At 50.4% G+C, this 23245-nt stretch overlaps 1 protein-coding gene across 2 annotated transcripts in view; it reads left to right on the forward strand.

The window, feature by feature from the left end:
- The window catches only part of Alx4 (aristaless-like homeobox 4), a 38908-nt gene that overhangs the window by 400 nt on the left and 15263 nt on the right, over positions 1 to 23245 (forward strand). For both annotated transcript variants that reach the window (XR_374395.2, NM_007442.3), the window contains exon 1: positions 1 to 255. This exon is cut by the window's left edge. Coding sequence is in view for 1 of the 2 variants with exons in the window: in NM_007442.3 (NP_031468.1) it covers positions 1 to 255 (255 nt within the window). In the remaining variant the exon portion in view is untranslated. The remainder of the gene's footprint in view (positions 256 to 23245) is intronic.

Genomic DNA, 23245 nt, shown 5'->3' on the forward strand with positions numbered 1-23245 from the left:
ACGCCAAGAGCCGGGCCCGCTACGGCGCGGGGCAGCAGGACCTGGCGGCACCGCTGGAGAGCAGCTCCGGGGCGCGGGGATCCTTTAACAAGTTCCAGCCGCAGCCGCCCACCCCACAGCCGCCGCCCGCTCCACCCGCGCCGCCTGCGCATCTCTACTTGCAGAGGGGCGCCTGCAAAACGCCCCCGGACGGTAGCCTCAAGCTCCAGGAGGGCAGCGGCGGCCACAACGCGGCCTTGCAGGTCCCCTGCTACGGTGAGTGCACGTGCGAGACCCCGGGGTCCGCGGCTTCGCTAACCCCAAAACCCGCTGGGCTGGCGGGAGGCTGGAGGTGGAGGCTGGAGGAACTCCGGGTCTGTCCGGGTCTAACGCTTCGAGGGCGTCCCTGTGTCCTGCTGCATCCCCAGCCCTGTCCCGGGTGCAGAGCGTTCTGGCTTCCCGGTTTTTTTTTCTCCGTTCGTTCAAACTTTTCGCTTTGCGCTGCCCCGCGGGGCCGGATTTGAAGCGGATGCTTCGTCCGGGTTCCGGGAGGACGGATGCTAGAAGCTTCTCCCGCTGCATTCCGCGCGTGGCTGCGGGGCCGCCGAGGTTTCGCTCTCCCGCCCTGGCAGGCTCCGCGCACCGCAGGTAAGAAACTGCAGGTGCCGAGCGCGTCGGGGAGTCCGGAGCGCAGTCTCCCGGGTCTGAATTAGAAGCCCCAATACCGCGTCGCGAAGCTCCTGCAAGTCTGTGTCCGGAGAACCAGGCACCTCAGAAAACCCGAGTCCTGGCCAGGAGCGCAGACCGCGTAGGGGACCGCGGCCAGCCTGTCTGCGGTGTCTGGAAGTAGCCAACATCAGGAAAGCACAGTTTAGTACTCAACGGGTGGGAAAGCACTAATTCTGAGATAACAGCCAGCACAGAGCTGTGGGAAAGAAACAAAATGCTGGCTCCTGGTTTGGGCCCACAAGGAACCTGATCGAGATGGCCTAAATGACCTCCAAGCCCCCTTGAAGTAGCTGCAGGGTCCAGGCCGGAGTCCTTAGTGCTCAGCTACCATTGTAGACGGGACAACTGATCAAATGAATTAGGAAACCAAAGCCAGTCAAGCGCCTAAACTTTCTCTTTTCCCACAGCATCGAAGTTAGAGAACCCAAAGCTCAAAGAAGGGAGAAAGACCTTCTCCCCAAGGCCTTTGTCTTTGGGCTGGGTGCTAGTGAAGAGGGCTGGTTCTTGACAGAGCAACGACTCTGCCGGTTCCACTCCAGGTAGGATATAGTGGCACTAAGCCTGAGGACACAGGTGAGACATGGTAGAGACCTTGATGGCCAGAATAACTCAGGAACACAGCCCACACTTTTAGTGTGCACGAAAACATTCTCCTTCCAACTTCGCTTAATCAGAGACAGGGCTGGGACAAGCTGCTGGGGGGGGGGGGACTGTAGACATAACCACCCTTTAACTTAAACTTGAATTCTACACACACACACACACACACACACACACCTTTATTGGCCATCATGGTCACGTACCAAATGCATACATTCATGTGACTTCAAAAAAAGCTACAAACCCTCAAACTGACAGGACAGGGCTAAAAGCCTATCTAGAAAGTTCTGCTGGCCCTTCTGGACTATACCACCGTTCTCTCCACTTCTGGCTGGAATGGGATCAGCTATACACAGACACTCCTTCCATGTCCAGCTCCAGAACACAGGCCCTGTCACTTGTGAACACCAGGTGAGGGCAGATGGCAAGCTCTGAGACCCAAGAAGTAACCGTGGAGACGGGAGGGGCAGGGTGATCAGCTGATTTCTCCCCCACACACTGTATTTCCATAGCTTACAGAAATTCATCAGCATGACCTCAGAGGAGGCCGAAATACTAGTCAAAAATACAGTCAAACTGCTCTCAAGATCTTGGTGAGAAAGATGTCATAGGGTCTCCCTGAAGTAAGAAAGAAGACTAGGCCCTTGACTGTCCTATGGGGACCTTCAGGACAGCTTAGGCGTTATGTCACCTGCATTCTCCCGTATGGCCAAGAAAAGGAACAGCTACTTGACCTGGACCTGCCCCTAACCCACAGAGTGACCCCAGTATGAGTAACTCTACTAAATTCCTATTTCCTCATTGATACCAGGGCAGTAAAGGAGAGATCGTAAAATGCTGGTCCCCTCCCCCATGTTGCCCTCCTCCTACCCACTTCCGTCCTCTTCATTCCCATGCTGCTGGGAACCTCCAATTCTGAAGACAGGGCAAACTCCGGCCCTTGCTCGAACAGAATCATAGAAGGCAGGTTGGGAGGAAAGTCATCCTGGAACCTACCAAAATGAGGCTGCGATGCTGCCTGGAACAGAGGCAGTCCTACAGGAAACAGCCAACGAAGGCCAAATCACTGTCCCTGTCCCCTCTCAATACTAAAAGAACTATCCGAACCACAACCACGTAGGATGAGGCACTCTGCGTCCAAGAGAAGCACAGGCTAGAGTCTGGCCCTTTAGGAAATCACAGGTCTGTGGAGTTGGAGCACTAACCTACAAGCAAGCTGGGAAACCAAGCCTGGCATTTGAGATTGACAATTCTCTAACACTCGTTCTAAAGGTGTCTACTCAAAGCCCAAAGCCAGGAGGACGGGGATGCGGGGAAAAATCCTGAGAAGTTCCCAGGAGCTTGGCAAGAGATGGACATAGGAATAGGCCTGGCCTCGGCAGCTCGGGATCTTCAGCACCAGTCCATCAATCTTTGCAACTATTTCGGGCTCCAAGTCCGGACCCCAAAGCAGTTCCAAGTGGAGGGGAACCTTGGAAAACTTCAGCCTCAGAATTACTTTGAGGTCCCCTGGGAGGAAAGTGCAGGCCTGGGGGTGGTGGTGCACTAAGGCTCAGCTGAGAGAGTGCAGGCCAGGCCAGAGTTTCGGAGACCCCTGAGATGGAGGTAAGGGAGCAATCCTCCGTGACTCCAGGCATCCTTACAGGATCCTGAACTTCAGGTGCCCCACCTTTATTTACCCAAAGGGCAAAGCGAACATAGGGCCATACCCGTTGTTTAATGAAAGGCCCCAACGGAGAAACCCTGGTCCACTGAGATCTAGACCCCGCCAGGCTCCCTGCGGTCCTTCAGCTTTCTGAAGTTCTGGTCCTCTCTCAAGGCGGCGGGCAAGCACCCCCGGAACTGCTCACAGGGCAAAGACCCTCTACTGGTGTGCGGGGCGTGGGGCGTTCGGCTCCACAATCCTCCGCCTGCAGCCTCGCGGGTATCTCTGAGGTTGCGGCTCAGCTGGACACAGTCCTGCCACCTCCCCTTTCGCTTTCGATTCGGTGCACGCAGGTTTTCGTTGAGTGCAATTTGGGACCTCCAACAGCCCATCTGGAATGCAGAGCTCTGGGCGCCCAGGTCTCAGAACGCTACGGCCTGGCTCGAGCCCGCGTTGCGCCACCGAGGGGCATATTCTGATTTTTCGAATTAGACGAAATGTTAAACTCTAGAGGTATTTCTCCATACACACACCCCACTCCCCAGTACAGACACTACTCACAAACGATGATTCTTACTTGATTTAGTCTAGAAATAGGGATCTTTTGTAAATCCTCCTACCCCTAAAGTTGGAGAATGGAGGCGTAGGAGGACAAGGAGAGCAGCCTAAATCAATCCAGGGACCTCTGAGAGAGGATTAAGTCTCTTTAGGAAGGCGGAGATCCTCCGCCAGTTTTAGAGGGACCATTGGGAAAGAATAGTTTTTAATTTTTTTCTTTGTTAATTTCCATAGCCCCCAGCCTGCTCCAATAATCCAGGCCTAAAGACACATTCTTAACTAGAAAAACAGAAGGATTGTATTAAAAGTCTAGTATTACTTAGAAATCAATGGATTCGGCATACATTTTTCTTTAATTTGCACTTAGTGAGGTTCAAAGTTTTAAGTGGGAAAGTCTGGAAAAAACGGATAGGAACTTGCCCAAGTATGGCCATATAGGTGTAAAATACGCTCACGAAAACTTTTGAGGGTGAAAAAAAAAACCCTTTTTTGTGAATTAAGAATTTTTCAGGAAAAAAATTCGAAGCACCGGGGGACTCCATTATGTTTCTCAAGGCAGTATGTCAAGGGTGACCTTGTAACTCCAGGGGCCTTTGCGCAGCGCTGACCCTAAAACGAGGCTATAATCAGCTAAGCCTAGAACCTTCCTGGGCTATCCCGGAGCCGTCAAAACCTTCAGTTGCCCTTGAGGTTCCAGACACGGAGGAAAACAGATTCTGACGCCGTGCATTAAATCTTGCTAACGTCCCATAGGGCTTTGGTTTCAGCGGCAGACAGACGGACTTTTCTGGAGAGTGCCTTGATTCCGTTTGAGGGCGGGTTTCTTTTGGAAGCGCCGCGGAGCAGCTTAGTCGCGTAGTTTCGGTGGCGAGCTGAAATAAGAAATGGAAAACCTCCGTAGCAGCTGGGAGGGAGGCGAGGTTGGCGTTCGGTGCGTTTGAACCGGGTTGGCCCTTGTCTGCTGGTGCCGCGCACCTCAGTCCCGAGGCAGCAGGCAGGGACAATACGGGAGAGCTAATTTCCGGAGCCTTCCGCCGGCCTGCGATAAGGCGCTAGGTGGATGCGCTAACAGTGGAGAGAGCTAATACACAGGTTGGGTGAGTAGGAAAGCGGGTACTTAGGAAAGCAAAGAAATTTCCGAAAGGAGATCTTGGGCCCCTGGAGCTCCAGAGTACTTAGCCTGGAATCCTTCTTGCTCAGGAAGCCAGAGAACTTAGGCGCAGTCAGAGGCTTGGGTGGTACATTGGGTCTAGTGTTGGCTTCTAGGTGCCACTTGCGCGTGCCACTAACAACCGCGGGCCACTCTAGGCATAGCTTGAGATCGTGCGGTCCCCTCGCCAAGGAGTCTGGGATGGTCATCAGATTAGGAAACCACACCAGTGCCTGGACACTGAGGTGATGATTCTCTCTAACGAAGTCAGAGTGGAAATCAACGGTAACCCCTTGTTTAGACGCTAAGAGCCACCAGCTCAGCACCAATAGACAACTGGTGGGTCAGCAAGGGGCTCCAGCAGCCCTTAACCAGGGTTTCTTCTCTGAGACTAGTTACTAATGGCCCCCAGAGACCACGCTTCTCTGCTATAATTTCGTGAATGAGTGACACTCGCACCTCCATTAAAGCTACTTCTGTTAGTTAATCTTTTAGAGGTGTGGAGTAGCCTGGGGCGGACAACCATTGAGCCACCGGGAAATAGGAAGCCAGTCTTCCCAGAAAGGCTACAAAAACCGAGATGGGTTCAGATGCCTTCTGCGCCTTCAGGATGATGCCCCACAATTGCATTGGACTCTTCCTCTCTGTTTCCAGCACATTCTGTAACTTTAGGGAAGACCCTTTTCTTCCTCACACCCACTCCCGACCTTCAGCATCAAGGAAGAGAGAAGGAAGGGAAAATAGTTAACCCCGGGCTCAGATGCTTGCAAAAGGTTGATCAGAGGAGCGAGGGCAGCGGGGCCCCGGGAGGGCGGGCAGGCTAGGGGGGCGGTGGTATAGCAAACCCGATTGCCTTCGCTTCAGTTTCTCCTTGAGAGGCAAGCCGGCAGGGTCACACCCAGAGTACTTCTGGAGAAGTGGGAGCCTTAAGGGTTTTTGGTGACAAGGTAACTAACTACCTGTCCTTGAGTCAGTGCTTGTGCTAGGGAACTCACAGTTACTAGCAAAGGTCTGGTTACTGGAGCCGCGGTGTCTTTGGAATAGAAAGGGAAGCCGCCCGCAGCTGCATGCACATTGGATTCGCAAAGGTATTCTCTTGGTGGGGGAAGACTCTCATCCTGAATGAGGAGCTCGTGAACTTTCTAGAAGGCAGGACAGGGACTCTGTGCTACCCAGGCCGTGATCCAGAAGGGCCTGGGGTCCAGAGAAGGTTCGAGTATGTGTACAAACTGTTCTCTTGCACGGCCTTAGAGAGTCCTCTCTGCTCCTGGCTTCTAACTTAACACAGAGACCTGTAGACTAGGCAAAGATTGTCTGAGAGGATCTGTACGAGGGGGCCTCCTCTCCTCTGTTTCCCCACCCCCACACGTTTTTGTCTCAGAGGAGTCCAGATAGAGAGAGTGGGCAGAAAAGTCTTTCCTGGAAGCAGAAACCTGTCCCGAGTGATCAGCAGTCCCAGGACAGCGCCCTGACAGTCGAAGGTGGGGCTGGATGAAAGGTCTGGACTCCCCACTGGGGTTTAAATATAAAGGTAAGCTGCTGGTCTTTGGTGCTCACAGGGCACCAGGCTCAAGCCAAGGATGCAGGAATTCTGGCGGCTCCCAGCACAGCCCTCCCTAATCTAATGTTCCATTTATATTCCCAAGTCTCTGTACTTAGCAATTGCCTACCAAAGGCAATAAGGGCTTGGTGAACCAAGAGATTGTGGGTCTTCTGTGGCCAGAGCCTAATCCCTTCTGGTATATATCCTGGAGCTTCAGTGTCAGGATGAATGAAGAATTGGTGTTTCATTCAGAAGGTTGGGTGCATCTGTGAAGGTCTGCCAGGAACTGTAGCTCCCTCCCTTCACCCCCTTCTGTGTGTGTGTGTGTGTGTGTGTGTGTGTGTGTGTGTGTGTGTGAATGTGCACTGGCATGCCTCCTACCCACAGTTACTGGGTCCTCCTCCTACTGCTGAGTGAGTCAGGCTATAATTGTGTGTGTTAATTTTTGTGCACTCCTGTGGGAAAACTGTACACTACCCCAACCATTTTGCCACCCCTGCGTGGGAACTTGTGTACTTGCATGAGTGCAAGGATGGGCGCCTGTGTGCGGCTCTGAGAGCCCCTCCTAGCCTGTGTACAACCTAGCTTCCCCTTCAGAGGGTTGGTTGTGCCTGAGGCAGGCTGAGCGCCTGTGTGTCTCTGGCTCCAAGCCCCCCTCCTTCTGGCTGTCTCTTGCAGCTTCCCTGAGGCTGACTCACAGACTAGCAGAGTCTCCAGGTGGCAGGTCTCCAGCAAGTCCCAGATTGGGTCCATCCAGCCCACCTGCAGTGTTGTGAGACTTACCCCCTTCTCTGGATACTTGGATGTCCATTTTGCCCTGCATGGCTCACTTTGTAAGACAAGCTATCCTGGCAACATCCTGATGTGGTTTTTTTTTTTTTTTCAGACTCCTTTGATTAGATGAACAGGGAACCAGGAGATAAGGGGCCTCCAAGTCCAGGTTATAGGAGGGCAAGAATACCTCTTACTGCTGGGTGGAGAAGCAGTGGAATCTAGGAACAGTCTGGTTGGATCGCTAGCTCTTCATACATGGAAGCCACATTGCATGAGTATCCTGAGGCCAATGACCTATTTCCACCTTTCTCATGTGACTGTCCCCCAGTGCTGGGGACCTTGGTGACCTCAGGAACCATTGTCCCTGAACACAGACGTAAGTGGGTCCTGATATCCCTACGGGGTCTTGCCCTATTTTGGAAGAAATAGTGGTCTTCTCCTGTACCAATGTCCTATTTCACAGGCGAGGGCCTAGGATGCCTGATTCCACTTACGTATGGCTCATCAGACTGTCATTGAGCCAGGCCCTGGGAGGCCTGAGAAGTGCTGGACCCTGCCTCTGCTTTCAGGTCCAGAGGCAGACAAGCAACCCCAAGTTCCCCTTCCCTGGCACCAGCGAAGTCTCCACCAGGCTGGCTCACAAACTGCAAGGGGAGAGAGATACTCCTATGTGTAGAGCTAGTCTGAAGCTGGGGCCCCAGCCTACCTGGGCTTCTTTTTCCAGTAAGGGAGGGGAGCCAAGGAGTTTGAAGACCTTTGCCAACTCTCTTCTTCCCCTTCTTTGAAGATCAAGAGATCTGGGTGCAGGTGCTGACATTGCAGTGGAATTAACCGTGACCTTTAGCACTTACTCTCTACTGGGTCTTAGTGACTTCATTTGTTGGATGTGGCTATTTGGGACTTGCTGACTAAGAGGGAAGGGAGCAGGAGGACTTGTGAACATGGAGTGTGAGCCTGTTGTAGGTAGGTCCTGAGTCCTCTGCCTTCCAGCACTCACATCTTTGAGGGGGGTAGTGATGATGACAAAGTATCAATAAGGTGCTATTTCTTTATTATTATTGCTGTGTTGGAGAACAAACTCAGGGCTTGTGCATGCCAGGCAAGCCCCACACCACTGAAGACTCTGATCAGATTTTAGGATAGGAGTGGGGACGTTGAAGTTCCCCCAAGATATATGAGCCTTCCTGACATCTAGAAGTTTCACTGGTCCTGTCTTTGGTCTCACCACTCAGACACCTCTAGATCACATTTGAGCACTGAGCAGAGGGCTCAGTGAGTCCTTGGTCTTTGTTTTTAAGAAGACCTCAGCCCCATGACAGAGAGGACAAGTGTGTACATAGCTCTGTGACACAGTTCCCCATGTCTGAAACCTCTTCATGGAATCTGATGGCTTTGAAATGAAAGCCTTGGTCCAGGTCTTGGGGCCAAGCACCCTTTAGAGACTTCAAGAGCCTGCCTCTCTGCTCACTGCATTGTGCTCACAGAGGGAGAAAGCTGAGCCACCAGAGACCGGGGAGAGTTTAGCAGGCCTTACCTGGTTCTTGCCCTCATTTCCCCTTCTACGGGAAGTACTGAGTGCTTCCTGTGTTCTATTTCACTGCAACCCCTTTGTGATACCATGAGAACGGTAGACCCGCCCGAGACCCGGTAGATAGTGAGGAACACATACAGGCTGGGGCAGATAGGAAGAGACAGATAAGTTCTTGACAGCCCTAAGACAAAGATTCTACAAAGCATCCTTTTCTAGAATGAACCTGATATACTTTAAATCATTCCTGTCCAAGATAATGTGGAGACAAAGGATAGGGTGTGTTTCAAACATGGCTCCCAAAGAGGTCTTTCTATCATGTCTGGGATGCCTGATCAAGACTGGATTTTGACACTTGGGCAGGATAGTGTTCCAGGCCCGACTTGGACTTCAGGCATGGCTTCTTCACCCATGCCTGGTACGAACAGCATGACACAGGTGCCTAAGGGGATTCTGTTTTGAAGTATTGTATTGGTCAAGAGGGAAGAGCTGAGGACAGTCAGGAGAACTGAGCAGTGGGGAACCATCTTCCTTCCAGGAGATACAAGACTGTGTGAGGCCCTGTCTGTGCTGCTCCAAATCATTTCTCCAGACCCTAAAACAAGGCTTGAGATACACAGTAGGTGCTCAGTCAGTGTCTGCTGATGGATGACTGATATGGGGTGTGAACATTTTCATTCCTTCTCCTCCCCATTTCCTCCTCTTTCCTTCCTCCAAGGAGATGGAGATGGAGCCCAGTGGGCGGATCTCTTTCACCCTTCTGGAAAAGGATTTCACTCTGCAAGGAGACTGTGGCTCAGGAGCAGGGAGGTCGTGGGTAGACAGCCATTTGTTTTGCAGAATTGCAGCAGTTTGGAGGAGATCCATCTATCCCCAACTGTCCCCCCACCCCTTAAAAGCTCATCTCCAAGGCCACAGGCCTGGCGTCCAGCTGCTGTGCCTGCCGGGGCTGGCTCTAATCAGGTGGGTGCTCTCCCCCTCCTGAATCTCCTCAGACCTTGCCTGCAGTTAGCTTTAGCTCCTGCCTGCCTCCAGCCACATCTCAGGACCTTTGTTCCTTCCTACTGCCTGCCTAGGTCCACTCAGAGCCAGTTGAACCTATCACTCACTCATCTCTCCTCCTTGGGATTCTGAGACTCGCCCGGCAAGGGGTGATACCCTCTGTTCCCACACACTCTGGTCCTGATTTCTCCTTGAGTACCAACTGAGGCGCAGGCTTTTTCCAAGCATATTGCTTCTGCTCCCTGTGTGGCCCACAGCATTTTCATGGGCATGTCCCAGATGCATGCACACACACACACACACACACACACACACACACACAAACACACACACACACACACACACACAAACTCATACCCCTAGCCTGGGAATGTCAGCACTCAAGGGTGGCTTCCACTAATCCAGACCACTAGGTACTTGGGGGAGAATGCAGACAGAGAGAGCAGAGCTTCCTTCTCCCTCACTAAAGAGGATAGAGACTATCATGAGGCTGTGGGCAGAGCCCTGGGAAAGTTTCTTCCATCAGCAGATCCTGTGGACAACACCCTGGTCAGGCAACTCCCAGGGTCTGTGTGTGAAGGAGATGATTCCCACCTCACAGTCACCAGCCTCACTTGGATGAGCCACATGGGGAATCCTGAGAGAAGTGGCAGTGGTCTGGGGATTGCTAAGGACACCTGAACCAGTCCTCAGAGGCTGACTCTGTCAGTCAGCAGGAGGGGCTGGAAACAGGCCTCTGATACCAGGAAGCTGCCTGAATCAAGGGTTTGTTTTAGCAAAGGTCTGAATGTGGCATGCTGGCTGCAGGGAGTTGGAGCCCAAGGATTGGCAGGGGCCAGCTGTGAGGACCTTCATTTCTGCCAAGGCTTGGGGCTTAGGGACCCCCTGGAGGTTGCTGAGGGGGGCTGTAAAGGCAAGCCCCTTGCTGAGTGTTGTAGTGTTGCTTGGTGTGAGCTTTAAAACAATTTTAGAAAGTTAACCATGGGAGACGGTGTTTGTTTGTTTTCTTAATGGGAGTAAAATGTGCAGACATGACACATGTCTGAGCGTGGTGGCTCGGGCCTATAAATCCAGTGCATGATGGGGTGAGGCATGAGGCTTGCAGTGAGGATGAGGCTAGCCTGGGCTACATCAAGGACCTTCCTACGTTCCATCAAAGGACTATGTGATAAGAAACCTGTCCCTACTTTACAGATTCTGTGTAGGTGAGTTCCAGGATAGCCTGGGCTACCTAGTGAGTTCCAGGACAGCCTGGGATACAGAAAAGGATGCTCTCACACATGTGTGCATGCCCGCACATATTCACCACCAATTTATACATAGCATAAAAAGTTAATTATTTTAATCATCTTTAAGTGTACAATTCAGTAACATTAAATATACCCAAAATGTTGTATAACCATCTCCTCTATTTCCAGAACTTTCCCACCATTAAAAACAGAATCTGCACGCGTTAAACAAAAGCTTACATCATCTCTCTGTAGGCAGCCCTCACCCTGCTTTCTGTCTCTATGTATTTTCCCTACTTTGATTTAAATTTGTCCGAATGTGTTCTTAGCCATCTGGGTAACTTTTCAGGAGAAGTACCTATTCCAGATCCTTCTCCAATCTTTGAATCTGCTTGTTTGAATGTTTTTGTTGTTAAGTAGAAGGATTTATTATTTCTTATGCTTAGGCATTGAACCGGGTGTCCCAGGCATGTGCTTTACCATTCATCCACACTCAAAAGCCCATAGAAGAATCCTTAGGCATCTGGATCACAATCTCTTATCAGACAGAGGGTTTATAACTATCACAAAACCTCTTCTCCCCTGGCTGTCTTTGCTTCTTGAATGGATGCTGTCCTTTAATGAATGAAAGTTTCTCATTTTGATAAATCTGGTTTACCATTTTCCTCCTTTGTCATCTATTTTTGGTGTCACATCTACATTGATGGCACCTATGTCCTGGATTTCCACTTCCTTCTATTACTGTTGGGAGCCTAAGATCAGGTCTTTGATCTATTTTGTGTCCCTCCTTGGGTACAGCATGAGATGGGCGTCAGCTCCCTCTGTGTACTTTCGGTCCCAGCACACAGCAGAAAAGAGGCAGCGCCTCTCCAGGGAGCGGTTCTGAGATGCCAGATGAGAACTGCTCACCCGGGGAACCTGAGAGCTTCCCTCTGGCACTTCTAGCCTCTTGTATCGGTCCTCTCCATCTGTTTGTCCCCAGCAGGGCTCTCTCATGTGAAGTCTGGAATTGTAGACTGCACAGGGAAACACATAGGCCACTCTGTCTCTCTTCTTGCTTCCAGGTTAGTGATTGGCTAGCCATGGAGATTCAAGTCAGGGACACATTTGTTCCCCCCAGGAAACAGAGCTGATAAGGGAGGGCAGAGCTGTAGGTCAGGGCTCCAGAGATGGCCCCTAGGCTCCTGACTATTTGGGAGCTCCTGGGTTTCTCCAGCCAATTCTAATAAGGATGGCTCCATATGTTATTAACATGGCTCCAAAACCTCCTCCCTGTGTGCTGAGAGAATCCCCTGGAAGGAAGCCTGCGACCTGTCTGCGGCAGGCTCCATGCTGTCAGCTCTCTTGTGTAACATTTATTCCCAGAAGGAGGCATTTGCACTGCCTGTCCTCTGCCCAATCATCAATGAGTCCACCAGGCCTTGAGTTCCAGCCACTGGGCCCACGGGAAGAGGCTCCCTCGCCTAAGCATCAGCCGAAATGATCAACCACAGTCTGCTGGGCCTGGTCTGCAGGCAGGTAGCATGCACAAGTTCTAAAACCTTATTTTACGTGTGTGTGTGTGTGTGTGTGTGTGTGTGTGTGTGTGTGTGTGTGTACATGCACATATGTGTTTGTGTATGATGTATATGGGACAGCGTGTATGCCACAGCATGTGTGCTGAGGTCAGATTTTTGCATACACACATACACACATGTGTGTGAACATCTGTGTACAGGTGCATGTGTGTTGCCCAAAATTGATGTCAGCTGTCTTCTCAATTACTCCCCCACTCTCTTGCAGACTCTGGGGCTCCCCGGTATTGGCTAGTCCAGCTCAGCTTGCCTGGGAGATCTGCATTCATAGGTGGCAGCCATGCCTACACAGCTTGTACATAGGTTCTGGGGGTCAGAACCTGGGTCTTTATGCTTGAGAAGTGGGGGATTTGTCCACTTTGCCATCTCCCTTGTGAGATTTCTTTGTAAGCAAATATCAAACAGCCTTTTCTAGCCCTTAGAAATTAAATAGTGGCTTTGCAATGGATTCAGCCATGGCTTCTTTCTGTCTAAGAGAAAGCTCTCCCTGTCTATCAGTGTTTCTATTCCTTACAACAACTACATTTCAGAAAGGAAGTTGGTCACTGGTGAAAGAAGCAGTCTCCTTCTAGATTTACATGGCTCCTGCACAGGCTGGAAACCCAGTGACACCAGAGTCTCTCACTTCCACAGTATTTAAAGTCAGATACAGGGCAGGGAAGGGCTATGGAGGCTGGTGCGGTATCTTCCTTGCCCATGGCGAGGGCTCCATCTGAGGTGGAAGCTGCCAGGTACACATATACCAAAGTATGAAAAACAAAAGGGATGGACATTCAAGGCCTGGCTTTTACAACAGCTTCAAACGTTCTGAAAACTTACGGCAGTTACACATGTTTCACCTATTACAGGACCTGTTGCACAGATATGAAGTGAGTTCAGATTGAAGAAGACCCTGGGAGCTACATTGCACAGGGCTTTAAGGTCCAATGTGTACATGCCCCCACAGCTGAAGCTGGGGACACCTGAACGGAAGAGAAGGCATCTGGAAAGGACTGGGAAGTGGGGGTGCTCCTGCCCCTGAGGGACCTTCCCTTTTCTCTTGCAGCTGTGCAGACCCCATAGTTAGACTATTATGTGCTCTAGGGGATTTCTGGTGCCGAGGGTTATGATCCATGCTTTCTGCCTCCTTTCCATTTCCCAACCTTCTGGGATGTAGATTGCTTAGCCTCACCCCACAAGCAAGGGAAGGAAGGCACACAACTGTTGCTTCCCCAAAGATGCCCTTGGAGGCTGAGTGGAGGAATGGCCTGGGAGCAAGGCGGAGTAGAGGGATGGATAGTCTGGGAGCATCTTTCTCTCCTCTGCCATTTTTCAGGTGAGGATAGTCAATATCCCTAGTATGATGAGGCTAGGCTTGCTAGACAGAGCTTCAAGCTGGCCTCTTCAGTGAATGGCAGCTTCAGCATCCCTACCACATAGACCAAGGCTGCCCCGGCCATCCTTTCTGTCACCTAGGTCAGGTGACTTGCCCTTCTCATTCTCCCAGCCTGTACCTCCCATCAGCCTTCCTTCTTGAGATGAATATTTGATATTTTCCATTCCCACCATCTGGAATTTTGCCGGCTTGTTAAAGTACCCCAGAAATGCTAGGTGAGTGAGTGGGTGGGGGAAGGAACAAAGAATGGAGAATTAGGGATGAACCTGGGCCTGTCCTACCCCAGACCCCTCTCATTCCTTCATGTTGCACAGGATTTAAGCTGCTCCATCTAGCCACAGTATTCCAGAGGGAGCTGTGGATCAGGGATACAGGCTTTCTTTTGTTGTGAGAGTAAACACAGGATCTGGGTTATCAAGTTACTAGTATTTGGGGACATACTCAAAGCCACACAGTTTATGGGAATCAAAAGAAGCAGTGAGAAGACCAACCACAGGGCTAGAAGCAGAAAGACACGAGTTCAAGTCCCACCTTTCACTGTACTCTGCCACACAAAGTGGCACACAGAACTTGGATTTTAAGGCCTGGGCTAGGCCCTCATTGGCCGAAGCTAGGACATCGCCAGTCTCTTCAGATAAGCGGCTAATAGGCTAGTTTGAGTCCTGGTTGGATTTTTAGTTCTAAGTTCAAATATCTCCTTGATCTTTTCAACCTGAAGCAGCCAGCCCTTCTTTTTGTGGACACAAAGCAATGTTCACTTAGCTGGAATCTCCTGTGACAACTAGATGGCACTTGTTACCTGTCTGTGCCTTCTATCAGGCTATGGGCCTGTATATGTATGTGTGCACAAATACGATGTGTGGAAGTTGCTTTTCTCTCCTTTCACTGTACAGGACCAGAGAATTGAACTTGGGTCATTAGACCTGGCAGCAAGCACCTGTACCTACGGTGACATCTTTCTAGCCCAGAAAATGGAAACTCTGATTGATCCAGAGTCTTTTTAAACTCTCAGCTGCAACAGAAGCCTGTCCTTTGCCCACAGACTTTGCTACAGGCCTAAATGTCACTGCTGAAGGAAAGGAAGGTTTTATGTGTGGCCCCTGAAGGGCTGGGAGAGATGGATTCACAAAGAGCTGCACGAGGTTTGCTCTGGAGCTGGCCATCTGCGGGGGACATGGGGACAGGACATTGGAGGCTGAGGATGCTATGTCGGGGGAGGGGGCTCTCCAGCCCAGGCCCCGTGCTAAGCAGTATAGAATGTGATCTGTAGTGGGATCCTGGATAAGGCCAGCTTCCTACTGGTCCTTATATATAATTTCTCTATAAAAACATTCCATTTTGCTAAGGGTTCAGACTTAGGGAAAAGCTACTAAATGTGGTGGGAAAGCCCAGATGCCTCTCTGCTGATTCCCCACACATGGCAGCTTTGCCACGCCAGCTAAGTCGTCCTCCATCGTCTAGGTCTTATATAAATCAGTAGGCAAGTGCTGATTGGCTGGCAGGTACACAGGGTATGTTGTTATTTTTCCATGAGCTGATTAAGCTGCCTGTCTGCCTCTTTACTTCTAAGTACTTTGATGTGCAGTTATGAAAGAAGTCACAGGCCTATTCTTGAAGTCCCTGAAGTTGGTGACACTGGTCTCACGCACAGGGCAGCCTACTCAGTGCCAGCACGGAGGTGGGCGTGATGGGTCCTTCATGAGGCAGCCGAGAGGGGCTGGCCTCCTGCACTTCCCATTCTGTTTCCTGTCTTCCTGGGCCTGGTCCCTGAATGTCTGGTCCTGTCCCACCGGGCATCTGTTCCACTAAGACACCTGCCCAGCAGGATGCAGTGGAAGCATCACAGGTCAGGCCACTTTTTAAACAAGCCATTGCCCTCTCTGTCTCAGTTTCTGAAGTTGTGGAGTGGGGTGTTTTTACTTGGTGTCTATAAAGAGGGTGTCACCATAGCAGGTCCCAAAGACCATGTAGACTACAAAGCATATTCCCTGTTCTCCACAATGCTCTGCGTTACTTCCTCTTCCTTCTTTGACTCCGAGATCCCACTCTTCTAAACCAGGAAAGAGCCTCCCCCATGAGAAGAGCCCGGAGAATATCCACATCAGGTGGGACTGTGGCTCCTGCCTCTATTAAGCATCCCCAGAAGGATCTCACAGGCCAGGGGCGACAGTTCCAAGCCGTAAGGCAATCCACCATCAAGACAAGGCAGTGTACTGAACTGTTCTGTCATAAGACAGTCATTTACAAGTGAGTCTGATATTTCCTGCGTACCTACTGTGTGGCAATATAGCCAGAACCCAAGGGATACTTAGGGTCCTGCAGAGAGGAAGACAACGTCCAGGGAAAAGCAAAAATAAAAGTCCAGACCTCAGGCCTTTCATTCAGATGCTGTTGATATTAAACAGGTTTCTGTCTGGTGCCTCGTTTTGCCCCTTGGGGTGTTTTGAGACTGGTGTATTGAACTATAAGATAGAGGCAAGCATTCTTCCAGAAGGTACTGAGACCTGCCTTGTCCATCCCTGTGCCCTTCCCAGATATGGCATCGTAGCAGGTACACAGTAGGGCTGAATACCTGCTGAACTGATAGATCCTACCAGGAACTTCTTCAAATCACTTTAAGGGGTGCCCCGCTCCCCTCTGCTTTGCCTCAGGCCCAGAAATACTTTATTGGAACTACAGTGCCTCTTAGTGGTAAGTGTGTGAAACTGCAGCCTTGCTCTTGGCCTTTGGGAGTTGGACCTACAATCGTGACACAGAACCAGCACTGAGGGTGAGCAGCTGCCTGGGACCTCTCCCAGGTGTTGGTTGCCCACAGGACTGGTCCCTCCATGTGCCTTTTGTACTTCTAGTGTCATGGGTTCACTGAGAGTTGTAGATCTGAGGAAACATCAGTTGTTAGCCCAGAAGTTTGTTTAGGGCCACCCTTGGTACTTCATACCTGCTTTATGGCTGGTTTCTTTGAGGTCCTTCTCAAAAGGTCTCTTCTACCTCCACGAGGCAACGAGACCCCACAGGCAGTGTGTGCTGAGATAGGGAGTCCAGCCATAGAGAACCCAGAATAAGGTAAGGACAGAAATCCACAGAAATCTCACACACACACACACACACACACACACACACACACACACGCGAGAGAGAGAGAGAGAGAGAGAGAGAGAGAGAGAGAGCGCACTGGTACACAGTCACATGGAAAGCAGAGGTTGTTAATCAAGGGAGTGTAATCTTTAGTTATTCTCCTCCACCGTATTTCTTGAGAGACAATATCTCTCACTGAACTTGGAGATCACTCATTGGCTAGGCTGTCTGGCCAGCAAACCTCAGAGCTCCTCCTGCCTCCACCTTCCCAGAGCTGAGATCAGAGGCCTGTGCCACAGTGCCTGGCTCCTTGCGTGAGTGCTGGGGACTGGACTCAGGGTGCTCTCATATTAAATACGTTCACTGCTGGTATGCACAGTTCCAAGGGGTATCCCACCCTGTGTGAAGCATCTGGATGAGGCCTCTGGGAGCTGGAGGGAGCCTCTGCCGTGGGGTGTGGCATGATGGGTGCCTGTGTCTTAGACACCTCTGGCTGTACTCAAGGACAGAAGCCTACAGACCAAGTCTTATGAGGAAATCTGGACTGGGCTTGAGCATTGGCAGTCAGCCAGCAGTCATAGAGGCCTTGGCTTGGAGCCCATTAGAGCCCAGTTGGAAGGTCAGCATCACCCTACCATGACAGTGCCATCCCCACCACGATGGGAGCTTTTCTCTGAAGCTGTCCTCTCCCATCCCACTCCGTCCAGGCCTCTCATTTCCCATAACCCCACAGCACAGTGTCAGCTCCCTGTCCACACAGGTTTCCCTGGGATTTCCAGTCTCTGATTCAGATCACAGCTTATCCCAAAGAACAAATATTTCAACCCAGCCAGGACAAAACGGGCCAACAACAGGAGAAAGTTAGCCCACATCCTCTCATTTCTGCTTCTGGAAAGTTCCCAGCCTTTTCCAAAGACAATCACCCCATGCTTATTTTCAACCCAAAACTTCATAGAAAGGCATGTCTTGCCATTTGCCAAAGCCCTGTTCTATAATGGGGTTCGTTCATTCATTCATCAGGTGTTTACTGAGTGATTAATATGTTCCTAGTGCAATACTAAATGATGGACAGAAGAAAGACCCCTGCTTTCTAATGGGGAGGGGACAATAGGAATAAAGGGAGATAATCCAGCAGCTAAACGCACAATAATTCATGTTAAATCCTAGCAAAGATGCTACACAGGATATGCGTATGGGAAGAATACCCTTTATGCTGACTGTTTTGATTAACCTCCAGTAGACGAGGGCCTGATGAACTTGGTCTCTCATTCACTCCTTAGGTCCATTGCTATTTGCTTCTCTAGGATAAGACCCTGGAAGTGGGACTTTGGGATGAAGGTCTTCGAACGTTGTATGGTGTTCAATCCCATTTTATATTTTCTCTTTAATTAGATTTTTTCACACCATAAAATAACATCGTGTGAAATGAAGTTCGGTGTAAATTTGTAAAGTCTTTAATGCGTTCCCATACAGATTTATATACCCATTGACCCCATCACAAAGGTGAAATCATATAGTTCGAGAACAGCCTCATATCAATGAGATCTCTTTGTGGACAAACCTTCTCCCCTAGCCCCACTGGCCCTTGGTAGCCAACCATCTGCCCTCTGCGCCTCCATTCTTATCTTTCCCAAGTGCACATGATAACTGGATGAGTCACACCGTGTTCATTCTCAGGCTGGTTCCCTTATATGTGTAGTGTGCTTCTGAGACTCCCCCGTATTGTGTGGGTGGTTTGTTTCTTTACTAAGTGTAATTCCACCACGTGCTCCTCAGCCTGCTCATCATTTGCCTACTAAAGGACCTTTGTTGTGTTGCTCAGCTCTCTGGGACTGTGACAAAATGCCTGTGACCATCAATTTAAAAGCAAAAAAGGGTTCTCATTGCTTTGGACGTTCTAGACCAACACCTTTCCTGCCTGCTTATTTATCTCTTGTCAAAATGGGATTTACTTGTCAGAGATGAGCACCATTCTAGGTGCTGAGATGTTAGTCAATTGCGTGGATTCCTTTCACAGTTGGTCTCATTGCTTTGGGTCTGTGATGATGTAGCTCATCATGGAGGAAGCATGATGCAAAGGAAGCTGCCTGCAGGAAGGGGGAGGAGAGACATTAGTGTCCTATAATCCTTTGCAAGGGTACATCCCCAGCGGTCTAAGACCCACCCACACTCCTCCATCAACCCCAGCTTCTAAAGCTTCCCTCACCTTCCAGCACTGTCAGTTGCTGGGGTCCAAACCATATGACACAAGCAAGCCTTCGGGGGACACTCAGAGCCAAATACAGCAGTAGTGTTTTCTCTCTGGTTTGGGTCTTTGGCCCTCACAGATAGGTCTTCACTTCTTAGGACATTTGCTGAGCTGGAGGCTTGCTGGGACCAGGACTAGGGTTCGTCTAATCACAAAAGGAACTGCTGACACAGTTGGTGACCACTGTGACCTGTGCCACAGGCTCCTGTTTCTGTGTCTCTGTGTCGGGGTGCCCTGGGATCTCACCCTGCTTTTCATTTGTGCTCAGTTGTAGTAATGGGGATCTGCCTGTTCCCGGGTTTATTGGCTATCAGTATGACTCTGTTGAGCTGCCTGTTCAAATACTGTCACTTTAAAAAATTGTGTTATTATGAACTAAACTCCACACCCAATTCAGAGTTCACTATTTCCCATGTGCCTGTGTCCTGGGACCCTCAACCCATTTGGTTTACCTGTCCCCTCCTCCTCCTCCTCCTCCTACGGTCTGTGACTCCTCATTAGGGCTCTCTGGCCAGCCAGTGCTCATAATCAGGGGCCCAAGTCCCCCACTAGCCTGAGCGCAGGCTGGCACACTCTTTCCCGTCCTGGCTCACTGCCTCTTGAGTGCGGACACACACATGTGTTCCGTGTGCTCTTGCTGACACGTTGCCTGGCACTTCTTCCCCTGCGGCATTATTTACCCAGCCGCCCGCTAAGCTGAAGACCTCTGGACAGAGCCCAGGGGCAGATGAGGTGGGTTGAGGATTTATGTGATCAATGGCTAACCTTTAGCCTCCACCCCAGCCCCCCAGGACTGTTTGGACAGCGGTGGGTTTAGTCAATGCCCTTTAAATAGCATGAAAGGGCCCCGTGCTGGCCTGTTTTGTTTAAGGAGATTACATCGGTGCTGTGCACTTCGCCACAGGGTGTGTGGGGCCAGCTCACCCGGGGAACAGAGCGAGCTGCATGTCCCCCACAAAGCAGATGTTTGGAGGGAAAATAGATGTAATCAAAACCACGGAGGATAAAATTACTCAGGCCCTGTAGCCATACACGCTGTATGCACTGCCTATGCCCATACACACACACGTACACACACTCTACCCACGTCCACACTCACCCATCCACACTGACACACAACTCTACACATGTCTGCACACTCACAACCCTTGCCCCAGGTGACTGGAAACATGTTTCCCCACACCCATCCCCAGATGCAGGCTGGTGCCTGTACCCTGGGGCTCACATCTTCTGACATAGATGGACGCCCTCCAGAAACAATTGCAGAAAAAAAAAACAGAATGAAAGAGAGGGAGGAGGAAAGCAGGATAGGAGGGAGGGAAGGAGGGAGAAAGGAAGGAAAGAAAGAAGGAAGGAGGGAAAGAAGGAAGGAAGGAAAACCTGGGAAATTTCTCAAGAACGTTGGATGGGAGGGTGTGGTGGGTAGAGGTTAAGGGAAGGAAGGTAGATTTCCCATTTTTTCATTTCAGGAGCTGAGCCCCAATGGCTAACACTGAGTGGGATCAGTTTGTGACAGCTGGTTCCCTGAGGTGGCCTACCCAGAAGTTCTTGCTTCTCACTCCCCACCTGTCAGAAAGGTCTATGGGAATAACACTGGCTTCAGGTTGTTTTAGAGCCTTTGACTCACTGAGGGAAAACCTTTCTGGAACAAGCCTTACTCTGGACAGTCACTTATGGGCACTCCTCGTCTCCCTTCTCTGGGTAGCCTGGATCTGATTGCTGGGAATGATGGTGCATCCAAATGAAGGTGGATCTCTGTGGGTTTGAGGCTGGCTTGCTCTACATAGTGAGTTCTAAGCCATCAGGGGAAGGTTGGTGGAAAGGGGAAGCTTTAGGTCAGGATAAGGCAGGCTCTACTTGGCTTAGGACACCCCACAAAAGTCTCCTTGCATGACTGGGAAAGGAAGACTTTCAGCCAGAGTAAAATCTATGCAGGGTGTCTGTCCCTGGAGGCTGAGGAAAAGTCAGGCTCGCTGGTGGTGACCTGGATTCAAGCTGGCCTCTGATGCTGCTCAGCCTACTCCAGTACTGGGGTCACAGGGTGGTGCAGAAGGACCCCACAGCTGGGCAAACTGGGACCCCTGGAGGCCACATCTCTTGTGCAGTGTCTGACACAGAGACGACTACTCTCTGGTAGGTGATGGATGATGGTTTGGATCAGCAGTTCTTAACCTATAGGTCTTGACCCCTTTGAGGGTCAATCGATCCTTTTACAGGGGTTGCATATCAGATATCCTGCATATCAGATATTTACATTAACAATTCATGACAGTAGCAAAATTACAGCTCTGAAGTAGCAAGGAAAATAATTTTATGGTTTGGGGGTCACCACAACATGAAGACCTGTATTAAAGGGTCACAGCGTTAGGAAGGTGAGAACCACTGGTTTAGATGCCGCGCCCCCTGTCCCGCCGCTGCCGCTGGTCCTGCTTGCTGTGTGAAGAGAAATGTCCCTTAAGGTCCATCCTGGCTTCTTTTCCCCAACCACTTTCCCTCAGTCCCAGATGCAGGCACCTAGAAGGCAGGATTTTCTGAGCAGGTGGTAGGAGGCGAGGGCTGCAGGGAATGCCGGAGGACAATGGCCTCCTTTAGACAGGAGCAATCAGACTCTCTTTGTGGAGCCAGGGATTCAGACCCATCTTATTGATGAGGATTGTCAGCACGAGGAAGGCCTTGCCCAGGCTACTTCCCTAGCCAGCTCCTCTGGAACTTTGGGCTGGCTTCACTCAGGGCCCCACATGCTTCCCTCATCTCTGGACCCTACCTAATCCAAACAGACCCCGACTACTGAGGATCACATAAGGAGTCTAGCGGGAGCCTTTAAGCTAGATAGATGGCATACTTCAGACAGAGGAGCTGTGAACCATGGTCCCTGTAGCTGGGTTGGGGAAGGACCCTGGAGATCTGGACCAGGGCCAATAAACCAGATCCCCAGAGGACAAATGTGGGCTTGGCTTCAGGGGCCCCAGGTGAGGGGGCCTTATTGACAGATAGCCAGAGTCTCCAACCTTAGGTTTGTCATTCTGAGCTGGTAAGTGTGGCTACAGACCTTGGAAGAATTTTCCTTTATTGTCTAGAATAGGAGTCCAGCTTCAGCACTTAAAGCCAAAAAATTAATAATCAAAATTAGCGTGCTGGCTAGGGTAAAGGTTAATAACTGAACTGTTGTGTATACCTTCTGGGAGACGGAAAAAAATCAGTTTTCTCCAATGGAGTGACACTGAGTCTATCAACCCCTCCGATATAGGTGACGATCATATAACGGACTCCACAGTGTGTGTGTGTGTGTGTGTGTGTGTGTGTGTGTGTGTATACATATGAGCTTTTATTTGGTTACAATTTGGTGGGTTTTTTTTTTTTTTGAGGGAAGTGAGTTATTTTGTTTTCTTTGTTGTATTAAGGATTTTTGTTTTTTTTTAAAGAACATAAAGTCGGGTGGGTAGGGATAGGGAGAGGATCTGGAAGGACTTGGGGGAGGGCTGGATTATGATCAAAATATATTTAAAGTTAAAATTGTTTTAAATAATTAACATGAAAAATTAATAATTAAAAATTTTTTAAAAGACCATCAGGCTGGAGGGATGGCTCACTGGTTAAGACTACTTGATGCTCTTGCAGAGGACCTGGGTTTGACTCTCGGCACCCACATGACAGCTCACAACCATCCATAGCACCTGGCATTCATGTGGTGCACATTCATACATAAGTAATAAATGTTTAAAACATTGGCATTGAGGGTTGAGGAGATGGCTGAGTTAGTAAAGTGCCTGTCACATACACAAGTGTGAGGGTAAAACAGCAGCTGTGCGTGGTGGGATGTGCTCTGAATCCCAGCACTGAGGAGGTGGAGCCAGGCGGATCCCTGGAGCTCTCTGCCCAGCCAGAGAAGAGTGGAACAGAAAGCCCCAGACCAACGAAACACCCTGTGCCCAAGAACTTGGTAGATGGCTCCTAGGAACAGCTGGAGGTACACGTGTACACACACACACACACACACACACACACACACACACACACTCCTTCTGGGGCTCTGATCTCAGTACACACCTTGCTATGTCCCCATCTCCCATTCAGTCGTCCCAGTGGGTGGTTAGGTGTGGGCAGGGGTACATCCTTACTTCTTTCTCATCACAAGACTGTGAACTCTGCCATCCTTTCCTGCTGGGCCAAGAACTAGCTCCGTACTGAGAGTGCCTTGGAGTTCATCTTAGTCCCTTGTCCTCAGGGGCAGGACTT

The sequence above is a fragment of the Mus musculus genome, chromosome 2, assembly GCF_000001635.26.
Source record: "Mus musculus strain C57BL/6J chromosome 2, GRCm38.p6 C57BL/6J".
NCBI classification, from domain to species: domain Eukaryota; kingdom Metazoa; phylum Chordata; class Mammalia; order Rodentia; family Muridae; genus Mus; species Mus musculus.